The sequence below is a fragment of the Narcine bancroftii genome, chromosome 13 (assembly GCF_036971445.1).
Source record: "Narcine bancroftii isolate sNarBan1 chromosome 13, sNarBan1.hap1, whole genome shotgun sequence".
Taxonomy (NCBI): domain Eukaryota; kingdom Metazoa; phylum Chordata; class Chondrichthyes; order Torpediniformes; family Narcinidae; genus Narcine; species Narcine bancroftii.
In genome coordinates, this window is record NC_091481.1 from 8,912,043 (window position 1) to 8,929,754 (window position 17,712).

General features: G+C 44.5%; 1 protein-coding gene across 5 annotated transcripts in view; it reads right to left on the reverse strand.

Annotated features, from left to right (window-relative positions):
- The window catches only part of plxna4 (plexin A4), a 544,272-nt gene that overhangs the window by 92,881 nt on the left and 433,679 nt on the right, over positions 1-17,712 (reverse strand). For 3 of the 5 annotated variants that reach the window (XM_069908052.1, XM_069908051.1, XM_069908053.1), the window contains exons 17-18: positions 8,635-8,728; positions 501-740 (exon numbers count right to left, since the gene is read on the reverse strand). In XM_069908052.1, the coding sequence (XP_069764153.1) occupies positions 501-740; positions 8,635-8,728 (334 nt within the window). Of the gene's footprint in view, positions 1-500; positions 741-8,634; positions 8,729-13,693; positions 14,679-17,712 lie in introns of those variants that run through there. The other 2 variants (XM_069908054.1, XM_069908055.1) reach the window with 2 other exon arrangements.

The window sequence follows — 17,712 nt, forward strand, 5'->3', positions numbered from 1 at the left end:
ACCAATTTGGGATTTTTTTTTGGAATGTCAAAGGCTGATGGGAGACTTGATAAAAGTTTATAAAGTGATGAGATGGATAGTCAGAATCTTTTTCCCAGGGTAAAAATCTTACATATGAGAGGACATCCATTTAAGTGGGGGCATTGTTAAAAGAGAAGAGGGCACATTTCCCAGCTCACAACTCTGCAGAAACTCTCAATGTTCTGCTGGATCAGTGGGGAGTCCACCTGCCCCAGGCAGAGCAGCTAAAAATCACAGGGGACTGGGCCAGAAAGTGCCACTGCAGTCCATAACTCAGGCTAGATCTGCTCCAATGTGTCAACTTATTCTTTCTTGGTTACCTTCCCACGATCCTCCCTCCCTCCTAAAATGCATAAGCATTGATAACAAACTTTACATCAACTACTCCAGAAAACCCCGTGAAGGGTAGGGAGAGAAGTGTCTGGGGTGCAACGTGGTTAGGAAGCAACGCACTCAAGCCAATGACTTGGGTTTCTTACCTTCAGTATAATGGGAGAGCCAGGCTTCAGTTCCAACACGCCTGTGGTGCTCAGTGGTTCAAACACTGGGTTCGGATAGTAGACGATGTTTGTGTTGTTGTAGATCAATAACGTCTGCACATTGTCCAGGATAAATCCAAACTCATCAGGACGCTCCACATTGTCAATCTGCTGGCTCTGATTGATGGCCAAGGATGGGGCTCGACACAACATAGTTGTAGCATTGTACACCTCACAGTCCTGGCAACAAAAAGCAAGAGCATCTTACTTCCTCTCTCTTAACATCATAATCCGCAGGATTTTAAAAGGAGCTCCTGTGACCCAAGTAGTTTTTTCAACCAGCTGAATCCACGCAGCCAATGAAATGGATTGATACTCTGGTATTTTTAAACGCTCACCCTATGGCCACTTCCAGCATCAATGCTATTTGCTTCATTTGAATGAGCTCCACCCATTGGAAGGAGCGGAAACCACGTGACAAGAGATATACCCCCCCACATTGACCACCGCCAGTGGGCTGATAACGCCTCAAACCGTGCATCTTGGCGCCTCACAGTTTGGCGGGCAGCAACCTCCTTTGAAGAAGACCGCAGAGCCCACCTCACTGACAAAAGGCAAAGGAGGAAAAACCCAACACCCAACCCCAACCAACCAATTTTCCCCTGCAGCCGCTGCAACCGGGTCTGCCTGTCCCGCATCGGACTTGTCAGCCACAAACGAGCCTGCAGCTGACGTGGACTTTTACCCCCTCCATAAATCTTCGTCCGCGAAGCCAAGCCAAAGAAAGAGCTCTGTCTGAAGGTGATGTGACAGTTATGCCTTCCGATGAAGGAAACATGGGATTAACGCCAGATCACGAGATTAGTGCCTACACCTTCAGGTGATGCATGCAATTAATGCTCACCAGTTCAAGTACCGTGAGGTTGGCACCTCCCTCTGTACATTCAGGTGAGGCAATAACAGTGCCTGGGCACATCGACCAAAGTTGCTGTCCATCATTGAGCTACAATAATGATCACAACTTTACTATATAAACTTTAATCATCCTGAACAAACAAAAAAAACGAGTGCATGTGTATGGAGATTTTCTTATCCCTAAAGGAGATCTGGCGCTGTCTGTAAGGAGTTTGTACGTTCTCCCCATGTCTGTGATGGTTTCCTATGGGTGCTCTGGTTTCCTCCCACTCTTCAAAATGTACGGTGGGTTGTAGGTTAACCGGGGTACTTGGGCAGAACAGGAGAAGGGCCTATTATCTATTTTCAAAATTTCAAGTTAAAAAATCCCAAACTGCTTTGAAGCCAATGCAGAGATTTCAAGGTAAAATCAGACACCTAATGGATATGCTAAACAATTACTGAGGAGACAGGTGCCCCAGGCAGCTCAGTGTGCTGTTGAGGGGGTGCAGTGAAGGTTCATTAGACTGAATCCTGGGATGGCAGGAATGATGTCTAAAAGAACAACTGGTTAGACTAGGGTTATATGCATTGGAATCTAGAAGAATAAGAGGGGATCTCATGGAGACCTTCAAAATTTGAGAGGACTAGACAGGTTAGATGCAGAAAGGTGTTCCTGCTGTTGGTGGTCCAGAACAAGGGGTCACACTCTAAGAATAAGAAGAAAGTCATTGAGGACTGAGATGAGAAACTTTATCAAAGTTATGAACTTGTGGAACTCCCAACCACGAAGGTTGTTGAAGCCAAATCATCAGCTTTATTTAAAAGGAGGTTGAATGTGGTACTTGTGGCTAAAGAGATCAAGGGATAGAGAGAGAAAGCAGGAATAGGGTACTCAGGTCATGTGACCAACCATGATTGTATTGAATGGTGAAGTGGGCTTGAAGGCTGAATGGTTTTCTCCTGCAGTGGGGGTCTGGAACTCACTGCTTGAAAAAGTAAAAGAAGCCCTCAGCAACTGTGACAAGTAACTAGATACAACATAACTTCAGGGCTGTGGCCAACAAAGTACAGGTACACAATCCTTTATCCGGAACCCTTGGGGGACAGAGTGTTCCGAATTTTGGGTTTTTCCGGATTTCGGAAAGCCAGATTTAAGTCCACCTGAATTGTGCTGCCATATCCACCCCACCCCCTTCCAGTTGCCCTACCATCTCCCCCCACCCCTCCTCGCTCACCCGACTCATGCTATTGGTCTCTCGGCTGCCCAAATAAATTCAGCAGTTGGCATGAACATTATGGCCTGAATGGCCTCTTCTGCACTGAAAATGCCAAGATTCTTTAAGGTGATGATTTGTTGGCATAATTTCTGATGGATTAAAAGTAAGATAATTAACCTGCCAATAGATTGTATGGTCAGAGGTCAATCAATTCAGACACATTCTTAAGGAGCCTCCACAATAAAACCTGTAAGTACTGGAATCAATGGCAACCTGGAGCAACAAACTTCATTCTGCTTGATTTATTTGTTGGTTGCTGCAAGGATCATTAAGGCAGTGAGATATCATGTCTTGGCCGTAGGGGAGCAGAGAGCCAGGGCAGAATTTCTCTTCCCTCCTGTTCATGGTGCTGTCAGAGACATCATTCAGAAGAGATAACAGGAGCAGTTTAGTGCCATGTTGTAACAGTGCCAGCGACTGGAGTTTAAATCTGGTGTTGACTGTAAGGAGTTTGTACATTCTCCCCATGTCTGCATGCGTTTCCCCTGAGTGCTCTGGTTTCCTCCCACCATTCCAAAACGTACCAGGGATGTCGGTCAATTGCGTGCATTTGGGCAGCATGGACTCATGGGTTTGTTTCAGTCCGTAGGTCTAAATTTTAAAATAAAATGTATTTAAAATTTTGTTTCCTTTGAGCTGCAAGCGGTGCTGTACTGTCTCCAATGGGCTAAACAATGGGACATTAATGGTCCAATTTTCACTGTAAAGAGGTGGTAATTTCACAGTACCAGGAGCTCATGTCTGTGATGAGTGAATTAGGAAAATGGCAGCTTTTCTGGCTGCAAATGGGAGTCTCAATTATAAATAGATTCCAGGATATATTGATAATGATGGAACAAAAGTGAGTTACAACACAGGACAAATGAGCAAGAAATTGGTTTCAGCGCAAATGCAGGCAGGTGGTGCATGTGGTATTTGGCTCCAGTTACGTGACAGCTACTGGACCAATGATGCAATTACACTTGAAATAAGCACTGGCTGTCCCAGCAGAGCACACAGGAAGGCAGGTGAAATGGGTCAACACTGCAGCAAAACAGAGGATGTGACACTTGGAATATACAGGAAGACAATCATCCCCGGGGCAGAGCAACTGTAAATGAACTCAGACCAATCCATAAATGTCTGGGAAAGATTCTGCAAAGATACTGGATGCCAGGCCTGATATCAAACCCCATCCATCAGTGCAAACACAGAACTAATGAAATCTACTTAATAGAAGACGCGAGCTGGGTGGTGGCAGCATGCTTATTCGAAAATTGATAGAGGGGATTTCAGCTGAACAAAATCACCCTGCAGAGTGAAAGCAAAATGCTGCAGATGCTGGAAATCTGAAATAAAGACAGATAATGTTGGAAACACTCAGCAGACAGGCTTTTGAGTTAACATTTCAAGCTAATGATGTCTGACCAGGGTTAAGAGGCGAGGATGAGTACAAGGGAATTCTGTTGGAAAGCAGGGTAACCTGTATTGGGGGTGCTGATAGTTGAAAGGTGAATGAGAACTTTTGTCATGAGATCTTCCCTGTTCTGCCCATTGTCACACACACATCACTGTTCTCTTCCTCGCCTTCCCCTCTCTCTGCATATTGAAACGTAATGCCATTGGGTCACTGACCTAAAGTGTTCACTCTGTTGCCCTCTCTACACACGCCTGACCTGCTGAGAATTTCCAATTGTCAATCTCAAATGGAGACAAAGGCCAGTAAGGACCAGAGTGGCACAATCAGTGCACAATTAGTGCAATGCTACTACAGTGCCAGTGACTGGGGTTCAAATCCAGCGCTGTCTGTAAGGAGTATGTATATTCTCCCCATGTCTGCAAGAGTTTCGTCTGGCTGCTCCAGTTTCCTCCCACTCTCCAAAACGTACAGGGATTGTAGGTTAATTGGGTGTAATTGGACAGCACGGGTTTGTGGGCCGAAAGGGTCTGTTATTGTGCTGTATGTCTAAATTTAAATGGTGATGGTAGTAGACTCAGTGAGTGCCAGTGTAGTGCCAATGACCCAAGATCAAATCTGGTCCTCTCTGACTGCATGCTCTCCCTGTGATCTCCAAAGGTTTTCCCCAGGTGCTCTGGTTTCCTCCCACCAAGGCAAAAGTTGACAGATTTTGAGCATGAATGCATTAGTACATGGCAATGAAGGAATCTTTATTATCAGAATTAGCAAAACTAAGGAACTGATGGTGGACTTCAGGAAGGGGAAACAGGAGAACACAAACCTGTCCTCATCAAGGGGGTCAGCAGTGGAAAGGGTCAAGATCTTCAAATTCCTGAGTATCAACATCTCTTAAGATCTATCATGGAGCCTTCATGTCAATGCAATCATGAAGAAGGCACTCCAGTGACTATATTTAGGAGTTTATGGAGACTTGGTATGTCATTAAAGATTTGCAAACTTCTACAGGTATATCATGGAGAGGATTCTGACAGGTTGCATCAGTATGAAGGCAACAAGGCTAGAGAGTTATGAACTTGGCCAGAGCCATCAAGGGCATTAGGGTTCACTCCATTAAGGATATCTACAAGAGGCGGCATCTCAAGACAGCAGCCTGTTGTAGTCATCAACAATGACCCTCACCTCGCAGGCCATGCCCTCTTTTCACTGTATCCATCAGGAAGAAGGTAGAGGAGCCTGAAGTCGAGCATCCAACAGATTTCTGAATGGACACTACCTCACTTTTTCAGTTCTTTTGCACTAATTTATTTTTTTAAAATAATTTATAGCAATGTTTGCAACTGTATTGCTGTCACAAAACAACAAATTTCATGGCATATGTTCTTAACAATAAATTCTGAGCTTTCCAGCATCTAGTTTTTAGTTTTGTTAACCTGAATTTAAAATGCTCATATTCTATTAATAGGATTTGGTATGTAAATCTTATGTGTCATTCAGATCCACAGTATTGTGACTTCCTCTCAAATTGACTTGCAAAATACTCTGTTCAAGAGCAATGAAGAAGGGGCTTTCAGGCATTGGCCTTGACACCTAAACTCTCCTGTGAATAGATAAAAGGAACACAACCAAATGAGGTGCCAATCCAAGGCCAGGGGACAACTGTTAGGAAGAGTCATGAGTAGGACAGAGATGGAGACAGGGATAATGCTTGTGAGCTCAGGCATGATGCAGTGGGGGTGGGGAGAAGGTAAAAGGAGATTGGAGTGTGGACTGAGGACCACAAGAGCAGCAGAGAGGATCAATGGAGTCTTGTTCCCTCCACCACCCCCCCCCCTCAATTTGATGCGATCTACCAGAATTGTTGTTTGAAGAGGGCGCACAAAATCAATGAGGACCCCTTCCTCCCTGCACGCAGCGTCTTTCAGCTGTTCCCATCGGGGAAGAGGTACAGGAGTATCAGAGCCAGCACCCCAAGGTTGAGGAACAGCTTCTTCCCATGGGCAGTGAGAATGTTGAACGACCAAAGGAACTGCTCACACTAACCATCTGAATACCTCATATTCACAAAACAAAGTGTATTTATTTGTATATATGAATATTTGTCCTGCATGTGTATTGTTTGTCTGCGTTTGTGTTACGTCTGGTTGTGCATCTGCGTGTCTTGCACCGAGGACCAGAGAACGCAGTTTCGACAGTTTGTGCTTGTGCAATAAACTTGAGCAATAAATTTGACTTGAAGGGGATGGCAGGTGCGTTGGAGCCAGTCTCCATTTGTCTGATGTGGCCAAGGGCTAACACTGGCCTGACGCTCATGAGGGAGCAAACCCATTCCCAACATTAACATCATTCAGATGTCTGGGTTGAACATTTAGCAAAGGACGGATCAGTCAAACTCCAATTTGACATGATCGACCAGAACTCGGGCAAACTCCTACTTCTATTTCATCCACATTTTGAGACAATTGAAAAAAGAAAATTATATTGCATGAAAAATCTCCAGAAATACAACCTAATATACTGTAAAGGCCATGCCAGCCAATTTGGAGTGTATTTCTTTTTAAGTTGGAACAATTTTACAAAAATAGTTTCTGTAAATATGGACAGCAATCGATTTTTTTTCTTTTTCTTCATAGTTTGTCCAACACATTCTCAGATAAAATGTTTGATGGTTAATAATAATTGATCTGAACATGGCTCTTATTTCCAGGCCAATGGCAGACCTCATACTTAGTATCCTTACAGAGTTCTCTACTAAAAAGAGTCAACAGGGACAGAAGCTGTACCTTTCAATTCAACCAAATTTAAAATTGCTTCTGTAATCTTACAGGCTATTTACAACCAATTTGGAAATTGTATGGATGGTCATCTTCAGCCGCTCAATATCTTTAATGGATCAATTGCAGACAACAGCCTCCCTCTTTCTGCAAAGTGCACACTTAAGTGTCTCTCAGGAATTGGTGAGCCTGCCAAGCAGTGGGTCCAGCTGTTCTCACAGAATCAACAGCACACATTCGGCCCATTACTTCTAAGCAGGTCTTTTCAGAAAACTATCCCATTTGTGCCACATCCTTCCTTCACCCTGCCAATAAATGTGGAGCTCTGGAAGTCCCTTCAATCCTACTCAAGGCTGTGCATCCTGCAAAGGGGTGTGGTGGGGGGGGGGTGTCGTGAGAATGACTGGAGTGGTCAGCCCAACGCTATTACAGCGCCAGCAACCTGGAATCGAATCTTGCACTGTCTGTAAGGAGTTTGTACATTCTGCCTGTGTCTGCCTAGGTTTCACCTCTGAATCTTGCACCTCTGGAGTTCAATGCGAACACCAAGTCATATTCCCCAGCACAGTCAGCCAACAAATGACATCGAGCTAATGATTCTGCACAGATCAAAAGCATAAGTGTTGGATGCATCACAGTGTGGGATGGGAGCTGCTCTGCTCAAGATCAGATGACGCTATGGAAAGTGGTGAAAACAATGCGGTGCCTAATGCAAACTTTCTTCCCCTCTGCACCTCCCGTGGCCTTGAAAAAGCAGCCAGCATACTGAAAGATCCATCATACCCACAACACACTTGCTTCTCCCTCCTCCCATTGGGGAGAAGGCTCAAGATTGTGAAAGAATACTCAGGCAGGAAGGCAGTTTCTTCCCTGCAGCCATCAGGCTCCTGAATGAACTCCACTATCATGTGCTATCCTTGCTTTGTACTAATTGATCTTTATTTTCATAGTAACTCAACATTTTGTAAATTGTGCTCTTTACATGGCTGTATGAATGCCAGAGATATCCTGTTAGACTCCTTGCAGAAGAAACCCACTTATTGTACTGTGTAGAATGTGACACATAAACTTCAATGTCCACTTGCACAGAGGGTATTCAAAATCATTCATAACCCCTTCTATCTTTCTGCTGCTCCCGTCAGGAAAGAGGTAAAGGAGTAACAGAGCCAGCATCACCAGGCTGAGGAACAGCTTCTTCCCACGGGCAGTGGGAATGCGGAACTGATCACACTAACCCTCCGAGACTTTCATATTTATAAAGCTATATTTATTTATTTGTATATATGAATATTTGTCATGCTTATGTATTGTTAGCCTGTGTGTTATGTCTGCATGTTTTGTAGTGAGATCCGGAGAACGCTTGGGTTTGTTCTTGTACAATCAGATGACAATAAACTTGACTTGACTTATGAACTATATAAATGTTAAAATGATGTTACACCTGCGGCGATTGATGAATAGTCTTTGCCAGATATTTTCAGGAACTCTGACCTATAAGAAATAGTAATATGACACACAACCCTTTGCTTTGGCAAAATCACAGCAAGTTTTCTTACACTAATTCTATTTTCCAGCCTGATCTACGGATCCCAGCCTCTTGCTGACAACTTTAAAGATTTAGATTCCCCACCCTCTGCAGGTTCTCGTAACAGATGATATAACAGACTCTTATCACTCCTGAGGAGAAAGCCCTGTTAGTTGACTAACTCCACTGAGGAGTTGCAATAAAGATTAGCTTAGGTATATATCACAACAGTTCTATCCATCCTAATATTCCCAACACTACATACGTTGATCGTCTCCACTCCATTCATCTTGGCCCGGATTTTAGGATTCTGGATAATGTCCAGGTTAGTTCCCCATACCATCACTGGTGTGCTCCCACTGCAAAAAGGAGGAGAAAGAAAACAGCTTAAAGTCTCTATTCAACACACAGGTGGTTATCTTCAGCATTTTTTCAGGATATGGGTGTCACTCAGAAAGCCAGCTGGCCTTGAGAAGATACTGAGCCACCTTCCCCAAGTTTAAATTAAATTTAAAATTTAGACATACAGCACAGTAACAAGCCCTTTCAGCCCACAAGTTCGTGCCACCCAATTTACACCCAAATAACCAACACCCCAAGATTGTTTCAAATGGTAGGAGAAAACCGGAGCCCCTGGGGAAAACCCACACAGACATGGGGAGAACACACAAACTCCTTACAGACAGCACTGGGTTTGCGCCCTGGCGCTGTAAAGGCGTTGTGGCAGAGAAGCTCCCTCAGTAGTTCTGCGATTCTAAGCCAGTGATGAAGAAGTCATGATTAAATAGGTTGGGTGAATAGAGTTCTTCCCACAGATTTAGTGCCAACACTTGTCAACTAACAGGCTGAAAGCAAAAGCTATCTCACAGCAAACTGCAAATTCACTCAAAAACACTCCAAGGTCAGAATAAACTAAGAAATTCCTCTGGTAAAATCAAGCAAATTTGGATGGTGAAGGAAAGTAACATATAAATTATAAACACAATATCAATTTCAGTCACTTAGAGGTGCACACCAAGCTTGATAGATAGTAAAAATCCTCTGATACCGATTTTGCTGGATGCAGTTTTGCGAGCACGTGCAACCAAATAAATATCAGTTTTTATTGTGTGGCAGGGAAAAAGAATATCAGTTTCTCTATCTTTAATTCATCCCTCACCCGAGATCATGGAGTATGAAGGCATCAGCAGTGAAGCAAAAACAGGAGCAGTGATTTGTGTGCCAAACAAAGAGAAACTGAAGGGACTGCTGGGTCAAGCAGCATCTAAGGGGAGAAGTGGTTAGTTACCATTTTTGGTCACCACCCTTTATCCAAACTTAGGTTGGATTTGTCATCCAGTGCTCCCATTGTAGTCTCCTCTACATCGGAGAGACTGGGCGCAGACGGGGAAATCGATTTGTTCAGCACCTCTTAGGTTGGGTTTGTCATCCAGTGCTCCCATTGTAGTATCCTCTACATCGGAGAGACTGGGCGCAGACGGGGAAATCTATTTGTTCAGCACCTCTGCTCATTCTGTTACAATTACAATTTCCCATCCCATCTCTTCCTGACATGTCTGTCCATGGTCTTATGCTCCTCCAAATTGGAGGAACAACATTTCATCTTTCATCTGGGCATTCTCCATCTGGATGGCATTAACATGGACTTCTCTGGTTTCCGATAAACACCTCCCTCCCTTCTTCCCTGTCGCCTTTCCCCCAGCGTGCTCCCGTGCTCTCTCTCTCTCTCTCTCTCTCTCTCGGTGCTCTGTGATTAGTAAGGGATTGCTTAAGGTGGTATGTGACTGGGAAGGGAAGGTTGAGAACCACTGCTCTAGACCCAATTGTTACTGGAATATTTGGCTTGAAAATAATTGTCATTGGCCCATTTCCTTTGGAGTTATGAAACCATGCACATAACGAGTCAATTGGGTACGATTAAAACAGTGTTTTTCAAACATTTTATTTCCACCCATGTAACACCTTAAGCAATCCCTTACTATTCACAGAGCACCTATGGCATAGGGAGTACGTAAAGTGGTATGTGAGTGGAAAGAAAAGGGTTGAGAACCGCTGTCATATCCAATTAACACCCCTTGTTGGTTTGGACTCCATCCCTTGCCATTCTCTCGTCTCTATCCTGACACTTGCCTCTTTTTTGCTTATAACTTGAAGAAAGGCTCAGGCCTGAAACTTTGGTAATAACTCTTTACCTCCTATGGATGCTGTGAGGCTGGCTGATTTCCTCCAGCATTTCTGTGAGGAATTTTTACAACCATCTGCAGACTTGTGTGTTTCACTAAGTTTGCCAATTGTCACCTCCACTATCTCAAGCACCTTGCTCGAAAATGGGACAGTGAGAGAGCAACTGGGCTGTCCGTGTGTACATTCCACAGCTGGACAATGCTGCATTCTGTTCTGTTGGCGCTCTGAGATAATTATTCAATTAATCTCACTCACCTTCTGCTGCTGTTTCTGTGAAATAAATAACATGAGCCTAGAAATCATACCCTACAATGCCAAGTTCCTGAAAGGCTTTAGTGATGAGTTTCACAGTCACCTTTATGGGTACAAGATGTAATTCCAGATTCCTGCAGGGACATGATTTTTCATGTCCCAGTTTCCGTAGTAAGATTTAAAAACCTGTTTCCAGATCAACTGGCTACCACAAGGCCAGTAACTTCACCACCACTTGACTACACCCACATTGTGTTGTACACGTTTACATATGAAAGTTTTTAAAAAGCTGCTCTTGCCAGAGATCCAAAATAAAAGCAGGAAAAGCAAGTTAGGCAGCACCCAGTTAATATTTCACATCCAAGGCTCTTGCACAGATAAAACCCAGCTGCTGAGTATTTCCAGCATTAGATTTTATGGAAGATACTGAACTCGATGCTCAAATAGATTTTAATATACATAAACACATTTTTGCATAAAAATCTGCTAGAGGGATGATGTATGATGCTGAGATTATGTGTAAAGGGAACACTTTCAGTCAAAAAGTCTTTTGAAATTTGTTTTTTAAAACGAGTATGAACATTGGGGTTCTGGTCTTGGACACAAGTGTTCGCTATCAAATGTTACTTTTATGAACACACAATATATAGAAGAGCGTGGGAAAATTGTAGCAGGAATAAAACACACATGAACATCATGTGTAAATACGCACACAATTTAAGAAGACATACATGCACAAAGTATAAAAGAGCATGGGAAAATCTACTACAAACATTGATCTTTAGAAGTGGATTTTAAACTTTTTCTTTCCACTCACATACCATCTTAAGTAATCACCGCTATCTATCGTTGGGGGCTCATGGCGGGCTGTCGGTGGGGGAGTGGGGTTCAGACTGCTCAAACTGAGGACAAACACACAGACCAGCTTGCTCACAATCTGGCAGACCTTGTGTCAAATCTAGGGCTAGTACTAGGATTAGGGTTCGGAAAAGGGGCCCACAGTGACAGAAAGCAAGCAGCAGACCTCCAGGACGGAGCGGGACAGCGGGCCATGGGAGAGAGCAGGCAGCACTAAAAAATTACAGTACACAATGCACATCATGACCCGAATTGGTCCTGGAATGCCAGAAGTGCTGTTTACACTGCTGGCATTCTGGGAATTTTACTTGGTCCCTTTGCAGAAAAAAGACGGGATTTCAATATCCATGCTTTTTACACAGCAGGTGTTCGGAAATAAGGAGAAAATATCTCGTAACAAAGCGGCTGTGGAAAAAGCGGAAAAGTCTGCTCAAGATTCCAGCACCCACAGTTGTAGAATATCTTGTTATTCCACTACTTTGTGGATTTGGTGGGGTGCTGAATAACCTGGCCAAGTAAAGGGTGGTAGAGATGGTAGATGTCATAATTTGTCACCAGTGACGGAAGGAGTAAATGTTGAGGAGATGCCAGTGAAACAGGCTGTTTTGTTCTGGATGTTGTTGAACTTGCTCAGTGTGGCAAAGCAGCAACACAGGCAAATGAGGTTGGTGGGGTGAGTGGGGGTGGGACATTCCATTATGCTCCAGAGTTGATGAAGGCTATTGATGGGTGTTTAACTGTTTCAAGTAAAGATCCCTCTATTGTGGAGGGGACGGAGGCAGAACAAGTAATGACAATAGAGGGGGCCTTTCTAAGCACCTACTCAGGGTTTTGTTCCTCTTTTCCTCACCCTGGAATTTAAGACCCACACAAGTCTGAATACTCTGCGCTAAATACAATACAAAGCAAATACTGTACCTTGTTCTGAACAGTCTTCTGTCCTAACTTTACCCAGACCTTTAGTAAAAATACAAAATGCTGGAGAAACTCAGCAGGTCATACAGGATCCTTAATGCAGCAAAGGCCGGGATATATAACTGACATGTCAGGCTTGAGCCCTTCATCAAAGTATGGGAAAATGCTGGGGAGCATCAGAATAAAAGAGTGGGAGGGGGAGGGAGTGGCAGGGCAGGAGATGATAGGTGGAGACCCCAACCCCCCTTCCATTCTTCCTCCTTTCTTCCCCAGCCTTTAATTCAAACACCTGTCTATTTTTTTTCATTTCTTGAGGAAGGGATCAGGCCGAAATGTTGGTAATTCATCTTTACCTCCTATGAATGCTGTTAGTTCCTCCAGCATTTCTGTGTTTTCACTACAATCACAGCATCTGAAAACTTTCATGTTTCAGTCTAGAGAGTACACATACCCACCAAGTCCCCAGGACAAAACAAGTGTCAACTGTCATAAGACCAGAATTGTACATACAATTGTCATACAACTTTGTCAAGGATCCAACCAATATGATAGTCCAGGGGAATAACATTGCAGCAAACCTTGTAATATGAGGAGTGGAAAACACAAACTCATCGAGAGCATTGGTCTCGCTTCTGACAGTTGCTAAAGTTATTGAGCAAACTGAAGCAAGTGTGTTTGTCATCTAGTCTCCAGCTCGTTAGTGTTTTTATTTACACAGAATTTCCATGATATCTCTGTGAGGAAGACCTGGCATTAAGACATCTTACACTGAAACGAACAAAGGTGGCATTTTTCCGGGTCAGTGTGTATTTTCATACAGCAAGCCGGCATTCCAAAAGTAAAAGAGGCAGGGCATGTAACTGAATAGCGTCAGTGTCACGTATAACATACCATATTTTACAGCATGTTTGACCCATTTTTTTTCTCAAAAAATAGCTCAAAAATAGTCCCCCCAGTTTTATGTGCCAGATTGAAATTAGGGTGACAATGGTGAGTAACACTGATGGTCCCTGCACTGGTGTCTTGGGTATACTTGTACCTCTCATTTTGTTCGTTTTAGATTGGTCACAGTGTTTGAGCTACCGAAAGAAAATAGACACACACACCGAGACCAGTTCAGTTTATATAAGTCTTTATTACTAAATAGCTAGCTGAATTCACACTACAATATGCAAGCCCTTCCCAATTATACTCATCAATGCCTGGACTGGTCCCAATTGCCAAAGCAAGGCGACGACTGCACACTTGTAGTAGGTTGTCTGGGCGCCGGTAGCAGCTTCTCCACCTCCCTGGACCGGGACGTTGGTTGGAATCTTGAAGTTCTTCTTCTTGATGACAGATGTTGCCACCTCTTGGAGAGTCTCAAACTTCAGCAGTGGGACCATGGCTTATATTACCAAAAGTTGTTCACTTCACATCTTATCTCTTTGAACAAATGATTTAATTATCCTCAAGGTCTCCTGACAGTCTGCGACCAACAAAAGACAACTGCATCTCTGGGCCTCATGGTGGAAGTTGGATAATTGATTCATATGCATCCCTGGGTCCCATATAGTGCAAATTTAGATAACTGTCTTCTGATTCCTGGGCCCCATGGTGGAATTTAGGTGTGTCTACTAATTCATATGCAACAAGCAGGTTCTCAGCCTTGCAGAAGCAAAGGCTGAAAAAGTAAGAAACACAGTTTAAATCTTCCATTACATTTCACCCCTTGGTCGCAGCCTGGCACTTATGAGACCTTACAAGCATTTGAGTAAAGAAGGAGCGAAAAAGAGAAACTAAAACTATGATAATCACAAAAATAAGCAATAATGCGAGCAACCAACGGAGAATATTGTGGCCCAATCCCCCAAATGTACCATTTAACCATGAAAAAGGGTTCAAACTATCCTTGTGGGCCACAATACCCAGACACTGAAGCTCACACACAGAAACATGCTTAACAATATCAGATATATTAGTGGATACATCGGGCCGTGTCCCCCACGGGCAACTCCCTCGGAACATCCTCGACATTACAAATCCAATTGCTGGCATCAAAGCAGTGGTTAAGCCAGATCATCAGGAGCGCAAGACGGAGAGGACCTGGAACAAAGAAGCCTGACATATATCACTCACGATGCCGTAAGCGTTCAGTATTTAAACAAACTAAACCATCCTGTCCTCAGTATCTACCCATCGAGTGTTACCCTGGGCAGATGTCACTATTTCCCCTTTTACAGGAGGGCCACTACACCCATACCTTTTGTCTGGCATTCTCTGGCTCGGGAATGGGGGGTAATGACTGCTTTTCCTCAGGAATAGGCTGTAGTTCAGGTGAGAGATAATAGAATATAGGAAGTAAAGTTAGTATGAATGAAATAAAGAATACTAGACTAGACTAGAGGAAGTTAAGTAAGTGCTGAGTAGGGATGAATTCCGATAAGAGTGTGAGGAAGGGTTACACAAGTATAATAGAATAAGGGTCTTATAGGATACCCCATGGTCTGTCAAGTTTACAGAAACTGCACGTGGGCAGACAAGAATTACCAAATGCCAAACCAATCCAGGAGGCAGAAGAATGTTAAGGGGGGAAGGTACCTCTACACTGAAATCAACTGTATAAAAGTTGGGTGAGCCCCAGTATATGTGTGTATTCCCAGGGTAAGGGGAAGCACCCAACTTTGCACTGTTGTACAATAAATGTTCTTTGTTCTCAATTTTTGTCTCGAGCGAAATCTGTGAAGGTACTTCTGTTTCTAACATTCAGAAGTGTGAAGAAGTCGGTGGAAAGGTGTGCCTCCCTTCAAAGGGCGATGATTCAAATTGTTGACTGCCTGTTGCAGCACATGGCACCACCCCTTCAAGGTCCCCAATGGTGTTAACAAACAAATTTGTTTCTTCAGTAAGCCATTCATTCGTTCAACTACCCCGGCAGCCTGCGGGTAATAAAGAATATGGTGGACCCATAAAATACTGTTGTCAGCTGCCCAATCACAGATTGCCTTCCCGGAGAAATGCGAGCCATCATCAGACTGAATTTCCTCTGGTACATCATAACGAGAAATTAAATGGTTTAGTCCTTGGATAGTGCTAACTTGGTCAGTTGTCTTGGTGGAAAATGCAAAAACCAGGCCCGAAAAGGTGTCAACCATTACTAGGACGTAACGTTTACCCATACAGTCTGGCATAGGGCCTATGTAACAAATTTGCCAGACCGCAGCTGAGCGAGCACCCCGTCTTATTCGGCCATGTGGACCAGGAGGAACGGTGCGGAACTTCACAAGCTGGCATGCTGGGCGTGTCCGCACGACCATGCAGACATTGTTCTAATGGATGGGTAAGGCATGTGTACGGGCGCATATAGCTGATCCCTTCTCCCCAAAATGGCCACTCTGTTCATGTGCCCATCGAGCCAGGGGACAGTATTGGCGCAGCTGATAGTGGCAAGCTGATCTGCTACTGCATTATGTTGTGCCATGTTCGTCATCGCATTGGTATGGGCATCAACGTGATATACGGTTATCTCACGATGATGGGAAGCATCCCACAACAGTTGCCACAACTGTTTGCCCCATACTGGGCGGTCATGTACCAGCCAGTCATTCTTTTGCCAATCAGGCATCCGTACCACTAGTCCATTAGCCACAGCCCAGGAATCAGTAAACAAGCGAAGAGGGTAATCATGGGGGTCTAGTGGTAAAGTGACCACCTTCAACTCAGCATACCGACTGGAGCCATCATCCCCCTCCTCCAATAAGTGAGTTCCTGACCTGGGATGGTAAGCCACTGCCTTCCACTTCTGCTTTCCTTGCACCCACCGGCTGCTACCATCAGTAAACCAGGCGTCCTCTTGTTCTGCTTTCTGTATCATCTCTTCCGTGGCCCCTTGGATCATCACATCATCAATATAATGGTGAATTAAGAGGGAAGGCAATACTGGCACCGTCTCCAAATCACGGGCAATTAGGCTGTGGCAAATAGTGGGAGAGTGTACATAGCCCTGAGGGAGGCAAGTGAAGGTATACTGGCGCCCCTTCCAGGTAAAGGTGAACTGATCCTGTGAGACCTCGTCTATAAGAATACTGAAGATGGCATTAGCGAGATCAATGACAGCATACCATGTTCCTGAGTTCCCAGTAGCAATGTTTTCAATAAGGGTAACAATGTCCGGAACTGCCGAAGCCAGTGGTGGGGCATGTTTGTTCAAAAAACGATAGTCAACTGTCATTCTCCAGGAGCCATCCGGCTTCTGGACCGGCCAAAAAGGGCTATTAAAGGGCGACGTTGCGGGCCTCACTACCCCTTCTTCTTGCAAAGCATTGATGGAGGCAGTAATCTCTTCCTGCCCCCTAGGGAGGCGATATTGTGGAATGCATACTGGTTTTGGTGGGGTGGGGAGGCACCATCACAGGATCCCACTTAGCCCGACCCACTACTAATCTTTTAGTAATAGTCCGAATTCCAAATTCAAATCCCCCTTGGCTAGTATTAAGGGCCATTCCGGCCAACATATTAATACCCAGGATACACTCGTCAGTGGCACCCACCAGGGCATGTAACCATATAGGGGAAGGGCCATCACCCACCGTGGCACGGACTTTTATTTCCTTCGCCAGGGTGATCGCTCCTCCCATCCCCTCTATTAGAAATGTCGGTCCAGTCCAGAGGTCAGGGTTACCCGGAATCACCGAGTGCTCCGCACCGGTGTTGACCAAGGCAAAATATTGGCGGTCATTACCCCCCACCCCAATGGACTGTTAACAGTATGTAGGTCCGTGGGTCCCCGTGTATCTCAATAGAGTAGACACGGGGGCCCTGCCGACGCCCTCACGCTTTAGTAGGGATCAGGGGCTTCCAGCCCCACATGCCATTATTATCCATAAGAGCCTTTTTAACCATTTGTTGTATTTCATCACGGATAACTGGAGTAAGAGAAGCTGGCTCGAAAGGAGCAGCAGTGGGAGCAGAAGGCACAGTTGGGCCAGGTGGATGTTTCCCTGCCTTCCTCTTATAAAGGACATAAAGGACCGCAGTAGGTTTCCCATCAATATCACTTTTAGGTACGCCTAACTTTAACAAGGTTAGAAAAAGGTCCTTTCTTCTCAGTCCGTTATTAGCAGCAGGCCCTCTCTTTTCACCCTGCTTGCAGCGC